Source organism: Asterias amurensis, chromosome 12 (assembly GCF_032118995.1).
Source record: "Asterias amurensis chromosome 12, ASM3211899v1".
NCBI classification, from domain to species: Eukaryota; Metazoa; Echinodermata; class Asteroidea; order Forcipulatida; family Asteriidae; genus Asterias; species Asterias amurensis.
This window is the reverse complement of record NC_092659.1, coordinates 17406948-17423020: the sequence shown is the minus strand read 5'-3', so window position 1 is coordinate 17423020 and position 16073 is coordinate 17406948. Positions and strand designations below refer to the sequence as shown.

Below are 16073 nucleotides of genomic sequence, written 5' to 3'. Positions count from 1 at the left end.
TGGAAGGCTGCGGAATCAACCAGTTGTTAATGGGATCTGTCTTTTTTTGGGGTTTTTGTGTCATCTTTTGGGTCCTCGGAAGAGTTTTTTGAGGTGCAGCGCCTCCCTTTTGTTGTCGATGGCAAGTCCGCATGATGTCATAGTGGACTTTCAACAAAGCTGCTTCAGTCTACACTGGGAACTATTTGTATTATTGGAATGCAATTAACTAACTCAGTTAAATGGGCGTTCAATCTCTGACGGCTATACTTTTCAGCAGCCTACGCCCATCGCATAATAAAGTTACAAAATGTGCGTAATATTGTCAAGTGACTTTTTCTTCATACTGGATTAATGAAACCCCTCTTCCAGCATTCTGGGAATTGTGGCCTGAGGCAAACGAGATCTGTTTTTTGCCGCTATGGGCAAGGTCGGACACCTTTGGTAATAATTTTTGCCACTAAAGACCAGTCACTCACACCATGGAGGAATAAATTATTCCTCCATGCTCACACCCAATGTATTTCAATGTATGACCACCGTGTGTAGTCGAATCAATTTGACAGGGCGCCCTCTTGCGAAAGATTATAAATCGGCGACTGCGGTCAAGAGAACGAGATCTCTCTAAAAAGTGGACAGAACAGGGGCTCTCAGAGCATCCAAATAACTTTTCTGTTGAGCCATGTTAGCTTTCGTTGCACACATCGTGTTCCAGGAGAAAATGACTCGACGCTTTTGAAACCGTTCAGGCGCTGTTAAATCTACCAAAAAGGGTGAGTTAAATCGAAAATCCAATGCTTATGCCATTTCGCCCCACTGTAAAGTCGCCCCTGCTGCTGCACCGCACTAACAATTGAATACTTGAATTGTTTTTCAGTTTTTGTTTAGTTTAGACCCGCCATAAATGGTGCCAATGCTGGACGGAAAAGTTTTCGTATGGCGCCACCACTTTTTCATTCGATATGAAATACATAGTATCTAATTTACTCGTCGGCAGGAGGGTTACGTTATCGCAACTAGGGCCTACTAATATTTCCCTTATTAAGTTATTCCCCCTTAAAATGAAAAAAAAAAAATGAATGAGGTGAGATAGGGCCTATCCCTTTTTTTTTGTAAAAGTAAAAATGAGTGAAAAACAAAAAGTGGTGGCGCCATGCGGAAAGTTATCCAAAAAGATGAATGATAATTGATCATTACAGTTACATTATTCCCCTGTTAAAATAAATCGCAGATCCACGCTTCGATTGATGAGTCGAGTGGGATAACTTTCCGTATGGCGCCACCACCTTTTCACTCATTTTTACAAAAAGGGATATCTCATTGAGGTAAATTAGATACTATATTATTTCACATCGAATGAAAAAGTGGTGGCGCCATACGGAAACTTTTCCGTCGAGTGAGCGTGTGATAATGTGCATGTGAAATGCACAAATCAGTGTAGTCTTGGTGGGTGTGTAAGACCTCGTTTTGATTTGTCACAATATGTATTAATTTCCACTTGAGATGCTATTTTGATCTTCCAGGCAGTTTTTGAATGATAGCGCCTTTGCACGGAGAAAATTATTATTAAGTCAAAAAGAGAGGTTCTTGCACCTGACCAGACTACAACAAGTGCAAGAAATTGCAATTTTCATTCACATTTACGGTGCGGGGTCGGTACAGAAAGTTACAACAGATACCAATTTCCATTCACCATTTTCAAAATTTCACTAGTCGCCCAGACCTATGTAACTTCAACTTTGGTTGATTGTGGCGCTATATAATTTCCCTTTGATTGAATGATTGATTGACTGATTGATTGTTGTGCGAAGCTAAACTTTTTAGAACGTTTCTTATGTAGGTCTCCCTGTGTGATGCGACGCAAAGTGACCGTGGATAGCACTCAGGCAGCTCACGACTCAGCGGAGAGTCGTCGACCTAGTGTCTTTGAGAGGCTTGGCCCTGGCTCATCTCGGGAAAACTCAGTGAGTTTAAAAAAAATAATTAAACCCTGGACAAAAACAACCGGCTCATTTTGAGCCAAAAATGCCGGCTCCTCAAATGGTTACAAATGGTTCAACAAGGCTGGCTCAGTTAAAAATGAGCCGGTGACTCAATGTGGCTCAATTTTGATTGAGTCAGTCTTTGCTCCATGTGAGCCAATCATGCCTCAATTTAAGCCAATCTTTTAAGCCATTTGTGAACAGAAGAGCCGACATTTGGGCTCAAACTTAGCTGTTTTTTACTCTCAGTGAATCAGTTTTATATAAAAGTACTTAAGGCCAAATGTTGAGTCATTGCAAGGCTTGGTCCTAGCTCATCTCAAGGGTTTTAAAAAAGACTTTTATAGATTTTTATATATACATACTTGTAAGCAGTGTCAAGCAACAGCGTCCTGCATTCTCTTGAAGACATTTATAGAGCATACTGGTCGAAACATTGAATCTATGAGAGGCTTTGCCCTGGCTTAACTTGAGAAAACTTAGTTTTTTTTTTAATTTTATATAAAAGTACTTAAATACAGCATCCAGCAACAGAGTCCAGTATTATCCTGAAGACGATCAGACGATCAATAACTACTGATGCGTGACGAGTAAAGACGTGTACCTTCTGCGCTCCCTCAATTTTAATCATTTTTGCGTCTTTTCGAAGCAATGATTTGCCACTGCTGTTACCATACTGACTGGAAATACTACGTACTACCATGTCTTTTGTCCATAGGTTATGGTACAAAAGCGTTCTGCTTCACCTTACACCTAAATGTTGTCATTCTGCTGATTATTATTGATTCATTGTGCACCAAATATATTTATTATCTCATGCTACTGTGTTACTTGGGTAATTTCAACTTAATGTGCTTTTTGTAATGAATTACAGCAATGAAATAAATGTTCCTGAATACTGATTGAAAGATTGAGTCCATAGCCACACTTGTTCACTGCTCAAACAGAGACAAACAGAGAGATATTCACATGGTGTTACCGCAAATGAACACGTTGTAGCCGTGTCCTTCGCAGTTCAGCTCTTAGCTGCGGCCAAGGGTAATTAGCCTCACAAATTACTATTATTAGTATTATTATTATTATTATTAATCATCCCCTTTAATGACATTCACAGCGAGATGGTGGCCGAGCTGATCAGTGTCGCAACTGGGTACGAGAAGGCAGCTGCTCCTATGGCAACACATGTCGTTTTCAGCACGGCCCAAGGAACAAAAGTTACGGTGACAGGTAAATTAACGCAAATCCCTTTTTGTTTAGCTTCACCCCCAAAAAGGTAATTAATATTTTTAAAAAAATAATAGTATTAATTACTTTTTTTTCCCTCTTTTTTTTTCTTCCCAAAACTGTGCTATTTAACTAAAATTATATTCATAAGAAGAGGGAGATGCAACCATACAGAACAACATGGCAGATAGCAGAGTAGGGTTTTCAGTACCAAAGAGAAATGAATGTAAAGGCTCCACACTTTCACGCTTTGCCCTCATAGTTTTTTGGGTTTTTTTGGACAGCCTATCACATCCCTGGGTTATTTTATATAAAACAGGGCTAAAGGCCCTGTCCCACTGCGCAGCTATAACAAGAACGATAACATTAACGACGCAAAGAGAATGCATTCCATTGGTTGAATGCGCATGTGCGTATTCTGCGTTGAGCAATTCAACCAATAAAACGCGTTCTCTTTGCATCGTGATCGTTATCGTTTTCGTTATCGCTGCAGTGTGACTCGATCTTTAGAGTAATAGAATATTATTATTATTATTATAATTATGAGAAAAAATTGTTTGTTATTGTTTGGAATAGGTCACCAGAGTCGGACCCTGTAGACCTGCGCCACCGCGTTGAGAGCAAACGAGCTGAGAGGGAACGTGAACGAGATCGAGATAGATCGCCATCGTCGTCACTTTCACCTCCATTGAAGGTAAACAGGGATGTGATCTCTCTGGTTTGTTTTAAACTCCACCCAAAAATAAATAGCAATAAATAAGTAAATGAAAAATTATTATTATTATTTTATTGATTTCCTTTTTGATGTTTGTGCTTTTTGACAGACAAAATGTACCCCAACCCTTTCAAAGGGATGAGATTTTTCAGTCTTCAATCTGAATTCAGACTTTTTATGTTAGCCTAGTAGTGAAGAAAATCAGGCGGTATTTGTTCTACATGCATGTGTAAGAAATCCTGCTGTTTGGTCTACTTCTCTAGTGCTGCGAACACTGTTCCCAAAGGCTCCTTGGAATCTATAACTTCTTGGTTTACAAAAAGGCAGAAATTGCATTTAAAAAAAGAAACTTAGAATTTGTATCCCAGTGTCATACTTTTTGTTAGCAATTACTCTCACCCCTGTTAAAATAACAATCTCTATCACATTATTACCAAAGAAAAGGGCCGATTCTTTACTTTGTTTAAAAATTTTTTAGGACAAAATGAAGTATAAAGGTCGGCATGAGAAGGAGTTGACCTCCGACCGAAAGCGCAAAGGTCGTGACTCCAGAGGGATGAAGTCGGGCGGTTCCCCACGTTCAGATGCCAGTGAGCCAGACGAGTGGGGTGGGATTGACGGGATACCAGCTGCAGGTAAACCCAGTCTTGCACCATGTAAATAGTGCACAACCTTTTCGTTTCCTTTTTATTTATTTATTCTCTTCGCACCTTGCACCGTCGACCAATGACGCCACCAACGCACCATCCCAGTTTAGCTCCCTACGTGAGTTGTTTAGGGATTGAGCGGTCAATCAGCCTTGAGGGTGCTCTTAAAAATATTTTTACAGCGATGTGATTTCTCTGTTTTTTAACTGAAAATCCTTTCTTGTTTTTTCTTTCATTTTTAAGCCCAACCCCAGACAATTAAATGCTAATTGAGAAAGATTTGTTTATTTGTTATATTATGTTGGCTTATATTATTAATCAACACAAAGACTTTGACTGGGGTTGACCCGGGGAAGTTTAATCAAACGCACCCACTGATGTGTCCCTCCCCAGGGTTATGGGGTCTGTTCCAGTTTCGGAATAAAATCAAATACAATACAATTGTATTATATTTTTGCAGATGACGACATGTGGGACGATGAGGCTAGTCTTGATTATCGTCAAGCCCTCACCCTAGAGATGAAACGTCAGCAGATACAGCGAGAGCTACAACAGATGGAGGAAGAGGAGGAAGCTAGGGAGCAGGCAGAACTCATCCAACAAAAGGAGGTCAGTCCGGGGCCCAATTTCATAAAAGATATCATCCCTTTGCAGAATTTCTATTTCATAAAGCCGTTTAGTGCTGGCTCACCCGCGGTAAAGACACGAGTGACGTAACATTGCAAATCTGTGGTGAAAGTACATACACACCTAGAAATTTTCTGCTAACTTGAGAAATCATGGTGAAATCGTTTATGCACACAAATTTGCTTATGGGTAAACAGCGTTATGAAATTGGACTCTGGGCCAGATTTCATGGCTCTGCTTGCCACCAAATTCTGCGCTTACGATCAGCAGTCTCCAAGCGCAGCATTTCTGCGCTAGCTGGTTAAGCGCAGAATGCCTAGTAACGTGGAGTACGTACGCGCACGCACAAGCCAAAATCCCCTGCTAACCCGTGAATCGTGCTTGACATAAGCACGGAATTCCCTGCTTCTGCAAGCCCTGATTCTTGTTGTAATAGGTACTGGGCCCAATTTCAAAAAAGTTTGTAAGTAAGCACAAAAATTTGCTTGGCATGAAATGTCTTCCTTAATAAAAACAGGATTAGCAACCAAATTTCCACCTGATTTTCAGGACAAACAAGCAACAGCTGAATGCCAGTAACAAGCAATATGCAACAAATTAAAAATTGGTTGGTAATCTTGTTTTTATCAAGGAAGAAATTTCATGCTAAGCAAACGTTTGTGCTTGCAGGCTTTATGAAATTGGGCCCTGTTAATGATGCTATGTAAAGACGGATTCTGGAAAATCTGTTTTAGCCCTTATTAGTTTTTTGCCGATAAAAAAAAATATTTTCATCTTAAAAATTTGTCTTCTTGCAGACGTCGGATGATAATGCTGGAGGACAGTATCGCTCCTCTCGCTCCCCGTCTCCTGTCAGGAAGAAACACTCCAAGAAAAAGAAGGGCCGCTCAAAGGCCGAGAAGCAAAGCTCTCCAACTCCTGAGGAGCATTCTCCTCCGGCAGCCTACAATGAGAAGAAGCGAAAACGCCGTAAATCGGAAGAGGCCATGAAGTAAGGTTTCATTTTTATTTTTATTTACTTAGCAATGTTTTCAGGAGAGTCGTGTTTAATCCGTTATACATGCTAACATAATATTTGTCTTACTAAGACAAAAATTTTTTTCGTGAGATTGTTTTACTCATTTCAAAAAAATTACAACAACTCAGCAAGTATCTTTGAAGTATTTTTTTAAAGTGTAATGTAAATCTGTGGACATTTATGTTTTGTGTCTTACAAAAAGTAATCAAACCCTTAACCTGAAACATTTGTTCTTAAACAGACATGCCATTGATGCATCTGTTGACAGCCATCGCAAGCACAAGACGCAAGGCTCGAGTCAGTCGCCACGATTACCCAAATCCGCTTCTTTCCGTAATCGTACCCCGAGTCCTCGTGCCGCCCAGCACAGGCATGACTCCGATAGCGATATGACCCCCCGGAAATATAAGGGCAAGTCCGAACTGAAGAAAAAGTCTAGAGAAAGGGATATTGTGAAGAGAAGGTGAGTGAATTTCCAGAGGGGTCTCGATGTGTTCAGTTACAGCGCCCTCAATGGTCACAATTTTCATTCTGAATTAATACTTGAGTCAGAAAATGGCGATGTCAGTATGTATTGTCAGTAAAAACCACCCATTTTTTCCTAAACCGACCTGGGCAAGTTAAACAATTCTCAATGATTATCTTGTATGGGTCATTGTTTCTCATGCACTGCTCCTACACTCTTGAACTCAATACCTCATTCAATGTGACCTCCATTTCCCAGTTCAAAAAGCATCTTACAGGGATGAGATTGTTCAGACTTTTGGCTGAATTCAGACTTTTTAGGTCGGCCTGATGAAGAAAATTTTTTTCCACAAATAAAGAAAACCTACTCATTGGTCTACTTCTCTAGTGCTTTGGATACTTTTTCCGAAAGCTCCTTTGGAATCGATAAACCCTAGGGGTTACCAAACGGTAAAATGGCATCATTTTAACATACCTTTGAATTTGTATCCAAGTTTCAGACTTTTTCGTAAGTAATGACTCCCACCCCTGATCTTAAAACTCACTTTTTTTGTTTTAAGACTTTTCCTCTGTGGTTTTCACGTTTTTGGTTGTTGTGCTTTACAAACACAGAAAAAGGTGCTTTACTAAATGCTGTTCTTCCTATTATTATGATTTATTCAGGAGTTTTTCAAGGAACAGAAGTACAGACAAGGAGGATTTTTCAAAGAGAAAGCCTGCTCGTTCACCAACTCCTCCAGCCCAGTATCGAAAGATGGTAACACCTTCCAAACGACCTCGATCACCCTCCCGTTCAAGAAGCCGTACTCCAACAAAGCGCAAGATGAAGCGCTTGGACTCTCCGCCAAGATCCAGTCGTCGTCCCCCAAGCCCTCCAACTTCATCGCACTCTGACTCCTCCGATGGAGGGTCCTCGCCCTCTTCTTCAAGCTCTGCTCCGTCGGAATCACCACGGAAGCGTCCCCGTTATCAGTCACCATCTCCTAGACAGCGCACGAAGCAGGGATCACCCGCACGAGATCGCCGCGCACGGCCGAGAAGTCCACTTCCCCAGTCCCCGATGTCTGGTCGTGCTGGCTTGAAGAAGCAACAGCATCGAAGCATGTCGCCATCGAGTTCTCACAGATCCTACTCGCCTGCTACCAAGCGGCAGTCACCATCTCCACGGTCGGGAAGAAGAATGTCGCCATCAAACTCAACTAAACATTCCCAAATTGGAATGTCTCGTAGCGACAGTGGATCAAGGGAGCATCGCCAAAGAAAACTACAAGAAAGGCAGGGATCAGGTAAAAAAAAATAATTATTAGTGATTTTGCGAGCACTTCAAATTTGTGATTTGTTAAGTTAAATGTAAATCAAAATTATTCTTTATCCCCAATGCAAATTAAAGTCTCTAAAATCGTTGCGATGCCCACTGCTAAAATATAGGATTCAAACTGCCTCTAGCTACCGGGCAGTCTCAGTGATCCAGTTGGTGTGACACTGCTCTAGAATTGCAAAGGTCGTGTGTTCGATCCCGACCATATTAATATGCCTGTGGGTTTTTTCACAGAACTTTGAAAAGTACTGAGTATACAGTGCTACCACACATTGGTGTATTAAGGGCTTAACCAATGTTAATATTCTTTATCCGTATGCAAATGTTCTAATAAATTTTTTTTTTAATTAATAGATAACCAAGGTGGAAACCAGTTACGAGGTGACCGTAGAGGCGAGCAACAAGCGGACTATCAAAGGACAAGGGCACAACCAGAGAAACACGGCGATCCCAGGATGAATGTAAGGTCTGATTCACGTCAACGATCAGACTCTCGCTCTGATCCAAGAGCAGATAGTAGAGGTCCGCCCCAGATGGATCCAAGAGCCTACCAGAGGGGTGATCAGCACAACGACCCGCGCGGCATTGGCAGGGGGAACCCACAGGGAGACGTCAGGGGTGACCCGAGAGGAAACATGAGGGTCGATCCTAGGGGGGAACCAAGAGGCGGCGACCCCCGCGCGGATGGGAGAAGAAATATGAGGGGGGAACTTAGGGCAGACCCTAGGGGAAATCCCAGAGGGGACCCCAGGGGAGATCCTAGAATAGATCCTAGGGGGGATCCAAGAGGTGATCTGATAAGAGGGGACCCTAGAGGCGAACCCAGGGGGGCTCCTCGAGGAGATCCAAGGGGTGATCCTAGAGGGGATCTGATGAGAGGAGACCCTAGAGGAGATCAAAGGGGAAATCTCAGAGGAGAACCGAGAGTGAATGTCAGAGGAGATCTACGGGGTGAGCCAAGAGGAGATCCCCGGGGACCCCCAAGGGGAAGCTCTAGGGATGAGCCTGGAGGAGACATGAGAGGGATGTCGAGAGATCCCAGGGATGATCCAAGAGGTGGTCTTAGAGATCAAAGAGACGATCCAAGAGGAGACCCTAGAATGGACCCACGAGCAGACCCACTCCGGAGAGATATTCGGGGAGGAGACCCCAGGGCTGACCCCAGAGCAGGTCCGAGGGCTGATCCCAGGGGCAACCAGCGTGCAGAGCCGCGGTTGGATCCCAGAGACATGCGTGGTCGACAGAATCAGCAGGAGCGAGAATCCCGGCGAGATGAGTGGGAGAGGAGAGGAGCAAGTGTCAAGAAGGAACCAGATCAACAAGGCTTCCATCCAAGGGACCCACATTTTGCACCGTAAGTTACAATGTTTATTTGAATGAAAAAGTTGTTCAAGGCATCATCATTACAGCTTGAGAGAACATGTTAATAAAGGCACTGGACACTATTGGTATCTACTCAAAAGAATTGTTAACATGAAAACTTCCTTGGTAACGAGCGATGTAGAGCTGTTGATACTATAAAACATTGTGAGAAACGACTCCCTCTGAAGTAACGTAGTTTTTGAGAAAGATGTAATTTCTCACTCGAAGAATAAAGGACTTTTATTTGGCATCTGAAAGCACACAAATTTGTGGAACAAGGGTTTTTTTCTTTCACTATTCTCTTTTAACTTAGGTGACCAATTGAGTCCAAATTTTGACAGAAATGTTATTTTATGTAAATGTTGTGATACGTGTGTCCAGTGCCTTTGACTATTTTTTTCAAGTGCAGATTAAACTAGATACTATGTAGTAACCAAGATTTATTAGATCTTTATAGATTTCAGTAGCCCAAAGTAAAAAATTTGTGTCTTTATCACAGTATTATAACTTTGAATTGAGTAGTAGTTGCCCTACAGAACAAGACCTGAGACCCGCGCTGTACGGGTCCAGTGTTAATTTTAAGCCCTGAGTATAGGCGGACTGTTGATCCGGTAGCCCAGGGCTAGCAGGTGACGGGTGAGTTTGATCCCTGCTCATTGGCCACAAATATTGTCTCTTGGCAAAATAAATGGTGCACTTTAATTTGTGTTTCAAAAAAGTTTTACATAATGAGTTCTACTTTTACAACCACAGGAACAGAGGACTTTCTCAAGAAGGCTTACGTGATATGATGCCACGTTCTGGAAGCCTTGATAATCGTCAGGGACACCGGGCAAGTCCTAGTCCAGTTGGCCGAGGAAGAGGTCCCAACTTCGGAAGGGCCCCCGAGCGAGATCTAGGCCCAGAGCGTAGAGAAAGAGGGCAAGAAAAAGAGAGAGGCCCGCAGCGAGGGAGAGAACCTGTGCCCCAGAGAGATGGTAGAGGACCTGATTTGGGACGGGGCAATCAAAGAGGGAAGGGGCAAAACAGGAGTCTGGATCGAGGAAAAGGCCCCGAGTTCAGTAAGGGTCAAGAAAAGGATAAGTTCCAGGAAAGGGGAGGGGAGCCTCAGAGAGGTAGAGACGGAGATCCACGAAAGGATACAGGACCTGATAAAAATAAGGACATCCGAGGAGGCTCAAATCGTGGAAGAGCTCCTGAGAGAGAAGGTTATGTAAGACAGGATGATCGTAGCTTTGAAGAGTCCCGAACATCAAGAGACAGCTCAGCTGATAGTCGACAGTTGGATAAGTTGAAATCTTCTGATCTGAAGAAAGGAGCTCGTGATTCTGTTCGCTTGGATCAGGGAAAGCGAGCCGACTCAAAAGACAGGAGAGATAATTCTAGATCTCAGGAGAGACGAGGAGATTCAAGGGGTTCCAGCAGCTCTCGTCGAGAGAAACCAGAAGACCGCGATAAAAACCCAAGGTCTGAGAGGCCCTCCGAAAAAGCTGATCGAGATTTCCCGAAGAAAGCAGCGTCTGTTGACAGTAAGTTTGCTTATGATTCCTCTGCTACCACTCGCGGGCAGGGTGATCGATCCCAGTCTCTTGAGAAACTTGATCGAGACCAGGAGCAGAGGTCAAGTTTGCCAGAGTCTAAGGCAGTTGAAGTGCTTTCCAGATCGTCTACTCAAGACAGCAAAGAGAGCACACCCCTGAAGGAGGCATCGCCAGTGAGACCTTCCGATGAAGTTTTCAGCGACTGGTCAGAAGGTGGAAGTGATGAGCTTCTGAATCAGAGCCCACCGGTAGAGGAGAGGACCTTACCAACCACCTCTGCTATAGAATCTGTCACCAAGAAGCAGGACTCCCTGACTGAACCACCTAAAAAGGACTTGAAGCAAAGATTGGAGAAGAGATCTGAGGATCGAGAGAAGCAAGAAGGAGTCGAAGGTAGATCTCTGCGAAGCTTAAGTAATGGCAGCAGCTCTAGCCGGTACAGCTCTATCAGCTCCGTGCTTCTTGGCCAGAATGTTCCCGGGGCCTCCCTGGATCAACCTTCTGTCCCGAAAGCGGGACCAGTACAGGAAGACGAAGGCATTGCGCCGTCTCTTGACAAGTTTAGACTACCTTCAGAGGACAAAATGCATCAAGGCAAAGGAGCTCAAGATAAGAACAGTGGTGAGTATTAATAACAATAATGATAAAAAAAACATTTGTAAAGTGCCTAATGCAAAAGCCTCTAAGCGCTTAAAGAGAACAACGAAATGCACAATGAGTGACGGAGACATTACAAGAAAGCAGATGACAAATAAGCAGCTTTGAACAATGCAATTGCATTAATATAGGTGTAATATGGCGAGACAAGCCGGAAATCTCGCATGGACTATCAGTGACCATAGTTTGACTAAGTTTGCCGGAACTTTGTCTAGTCGACAATAGTTGCACTACGCTAGTCCACTATTAGGAACCAACCTCGCGGGTTATCAATAGCCTTTTTCATAGCACAGAGCAGAGTGGATCAGTTGTAACAAAATGATAACGTGCGTCAAGTTGAAAGTCTCATTGATGATATGAAAAGAGTTGTTTGCACTACAACTTCTAAAAAAACACTCGTTAATCATTGATCCTTGACCGTTGTGTTGTTAATAAATTCAACGTTCATCATTGCAGAAAAGATTTCATACCAAAACTTTTACAAGCGATTTTTGTTATTAACAAGGTTTACCCACAGAAGTTGTCGCACGTCCAGAGCAGGGTACAGCCTCGGATATTTATGAGGTGATTAGCGATGATGAGCTGGATGATATACTGGAAGACGAGGCCAAGGAGGATGCAAAACCAGAGGAGGATGTAAAAGTACAAGAAGGTACGGTTAAATTGTTTCTTGATTGAATTATTAATTGTTTGATTGCTTGGTTGATTGATTCTTTGATTGATTGAATATTTGATTGTTTTATTTATTGAATGGTGTATTGATTGATTGATTCATGAACTCTCTGATTGCTTGATTTATATATTGACTGTCTGATTGAATTGATTTACTTATGAAATGATTTATTGACTGTTTGTATGATTGATTGATTGATTGATTGATAATATTGATTGATTCATCAATTATTTGATTCATTTGATTCATTGATTGCTTGATTTGTGTTGATTGATTATTTAAATGATTTATTGATTGAATACTTGATTGATTTATTTATGAAATATTTTATTGAATGTCTGATGTAATGATTGGTCGATTGATTGATTATTTAACAATTAGTTGATCCTTGTATTGCTTGATTTATATATTGGTTGTTTGATTATTTGATTGATTATTTGATTGATTTGTTGATTGAATATTTGGCGTATTTATTTATTGAATGATTTTGATGACTGTTTGTTTCATTGACTGATTGATTAATTTATTGATTGATTCTTTAATTTGTTAACAGATTGTTGTTAGGAGTGCACTAGGCCTATACCAGCACATTCAGCAATAGTTTTGTTCACTTGGCCCTAAGCCTAAACATTCTTATAATCATCCTAAGTCAGCACTTTTGTTATTTTGTTCAGAGTTACTTAAAAGATACAAACAAAAATATAAGCATAATTTATTCCAAGTTAGAAGTTTAGGCCTAAAAGATCGAGATTTGCATAGTTTTGGTTTTACCCATACAATAATAATAAAAATAATATCGAAGTCTTGTATAGCACACGTATCTACCAAACAAGGTCCTCAAGGCGCCGAGTATATACAAACTTCCAGAGAGATATGTTATTGCAGTAATGAATTCTGAGACCCAATTATTTAGCACATTATAAGGGTTTACAATGTGCTATGACACCGATGTGTGTTAACACTGTAATGCTTAACATTACATGCTGTAGTTCTCTTCCATTGTTTAAAAACTTGCTGAAAACTCATTTATTTAACTCTATACCATTAGCTTGTAACATTGATTAGATTATTCAATTGTCTTTGTATTCTACATTTCTCTTTTGTTGCCTATGTATGTTTCTTTTGTTCTGCGCCTCGGAATAGGGTATTGTGTACTAGATAGATGGCGCATTATAAATACATTATTATTATTTTACTCAGTATATTTCCGAGCTATGTGAAAAAAATTACAGGCAATATTACTTGGGTACTGTAGAAGCTGAAACTAATAACTCCTCCCCCTGTTTTTCTCTTGAACAGATGTGCAGGCAGATTTGACCGCAGTAGACTGGTCCAGCCTAATGGCCCAGGCTCCAATACAAACTGAGAAGAAATCCTCAGAGGAGGCTGGGTCCATACTGGATAAGTTCCGACCGGGCCAAGTACTGGCCCGCGTTGGAATCTCCAGAGCTCTCGCTGGGTCTGAGCTCATGAAGGAGGTGGAAAAGATTTGCCTCGAGGCTTCAGAAGGTATTCAAGAACCCGTTGTGCCTATATTTGTATACCAGAGCTTCTTAAAGACAGTGGACACTATTGGTAATATTGTCAAAGACTAGCCTTCACGGTGCTGTATCTGATCATATGCATAAAATAACAAACCTGTGAAAATTTGAGCTCAATTGGTCATCGAAGTTGCAAGATAATAATGAAAGAAAAATAACCATTGTCACACGAAGTTGTGTGCAATTAGATGCTTGATTTCGAGACCTCAAGTTCTAAATCTACCTGAGGTCTCGAAATCAAATTCGTGGAAAATTACTTCTTTCTCGAAAACTACGTCACTTCAGAGGGAGCTGTTTCCCACAAAGTTTTATACCATCAACCTCTCCCCATTACTCGTCACGAAGAAAGGTTTTATGCCAATAGTTGTTTTGAGTAATTACCAATAGTGTCCACTGCCTTTAAAGAAGCATTTACACATCTTTTACCCAACATTTGATCAGACTTCTGTTTAAAAGTCAATTCAATATGGCATTTATTCCGTAGTACTCTTTTTGAACAAAATAATAAAAAAAAAAAAATATATTAGAATATCAGTACACAGAAAGGTTACAAAATCAAAAGTGCAAATAAGTTTACAAAATTAATATAGTGTTAAAAAAATAAAATAAAAAAATAACTAGGAATGAACTATGTTCAAGATATGAGCAATAGCTAGAGGCTGTTTGAGAAGCAGAGCCTTGTTGAAAATGGCCTTTAAACAGGACAAGGCAAGAACAAGACAGACAAAACAAGCAATGACATTACAAAATGCTGACACCAAAATACAAAGAATTAAAGTACTAGGCTAACTGTAGTCGACAAAAGTAAATACATGTAAATAAGCAGTGAAAGAGAGCAAGCTTTGTCATATAGTTAGGAGGACTCTTGAGAGCTTAAATCAATGTTCTTAAATAAATGGAGAGAGCCAAAAAGAAGAGATAGTAATAGAACAAACTGTTTTTTAAACCATGCTGCACCCTGTTTTTTTTTCTTAAAGTTTCAAATTAAAAAAAAAGGACTTTAGAAATGGACATTGATTAAATTTTTTTTATTTTTTTTATTTTTTACTCTGCAGAAGAAGGATCCAATATCCAAGTGCCGCTGTTTGAGAGCCAGCTCGGTGCTTTCAACGCTTCAAGTCAGAGGAAGCTCCGACAGCGGAGACACCTGTTGTCCAACATAGGGCCTTGTAGACGTGCTCTGTGCGCTCGTCGTGATGTCATGATTCGCAAACAACTGGGTAAAGTGGATAAGGTAAGGGACCGTGGTTTGGAGCACTGGAGAAAGTATTTTTCTGTGTCCTTGTCTGTCTAATCTGTCTTTCTGTCTTTATAGACTGTCTTCTACAAGCCTTGGCTTAAAGGCAGTGGAAACTATTGGTAATTACTCCAAATTTTTTTTAACATAAAACCTTACTTGGTAACAAGTGATGGGGAGCTGTGGATAGTGTAAAACATTGTGAGAAACAGCTCCCTCTGAAGTAATGTAGTTTTCAAGAAAGAAGCAATTTTCCACGAATTTGATTTTGAGACCTCGAAATTAGATTTTGAGGTCTCGAAATCAAGCATCTGAAAACACACAACATAATGTGACAAGGGTGTGTTTTTTCTTTCATAGTTGTCTTGCAACTTCGACGACCAATTGAGCTCAAATTTTCACAGATTTGTTATTTTATGCATTTGTTGAGATACACCCTGTGAGAAGACTTGTTACAATTGCCAATAGTGTCCAGTGTCTTTAAGATTGAGTCATTAACACTTACTTAAATATTACAGAAATAAGGAGGATGTAAATAAAAAAATTCTTATGATAGGATCAGACAAGTTTTTTTTTCTTTTTTTTTTTTTTCTGTTTTTTAATCTTAGTCATAATGCACAATGATTTTGGGGCTGTCAAGGTTTTACAAAAGTATAAAAACTGTCATCTTAAGATTTTTTTTCTGTTTCAGCCGGAGCCAGAACAAGTGTTCTCCACCAGTCTCTTGGATGCTGAGCTGTTCAAGCTCAACGTGCAGCTCTTCAGGGCTGTTAAGAAGAGTCAGATACCAGACCAAACCCCTGCCACCTGTACAGTACCTGGTGCTCCAGACCGAACCTCACCAATAGTTGTATGCATGTGAACATGCTGGAATTGATTCAAATGCCTTTTTAAAAGGCAGTTATCTGCTGTTTGTTGCTGTTGAGTATTTTCCCTTCAGGGCCGAAATTCATAGAGCTGCTTTGCCTTGGATCTGACAATTTGGTCTACAAAAAGCGTTTGTAACCGTTTGTTATAAAATTCATATTGTTAGAAAGATGTTTTAAAAGTAGAATATAATGATCCACACAAGTATCACTCCAAATTG

General features: G+C 40.8%; 1 protein-coding gene across 1 annotated transcript; it reads left to right on the top strand.

Annotated features, from left to right (window-relative positions):
• The first annotated feature begins 545 nt into the window (after positions 1-545).
• Positions 546-16017, top strand: LOC139945573 (uncharacterized). The gene is made up of 15 exons (XM_071942965.1): positions 546-752; positions 1820-1943; positions 3076-3188; positions 3762-3879; positions 4379-4535; positions 5008-5156; positions 5972-6165; positions 6434-6655; positions 7321-7943; positions 8330-9329; positions 10091-11499; positions 12041-12187; positions 13508-13717; positions 14805-14983; positions 15678-16017. Exons 2-15 carry the CDS (start codon positions 1833-1835, stop codon positions 15846-15848), a joined length of 4803 nt encoding a protein of 1600 aa, XP_071799066.1. The 5' UTR covers positions 546-752; positions 1820-1832; the 3' UTR covers positions 15849-16017.
• Positions 16018-16073: the final 56 nt, after the last annotated feature.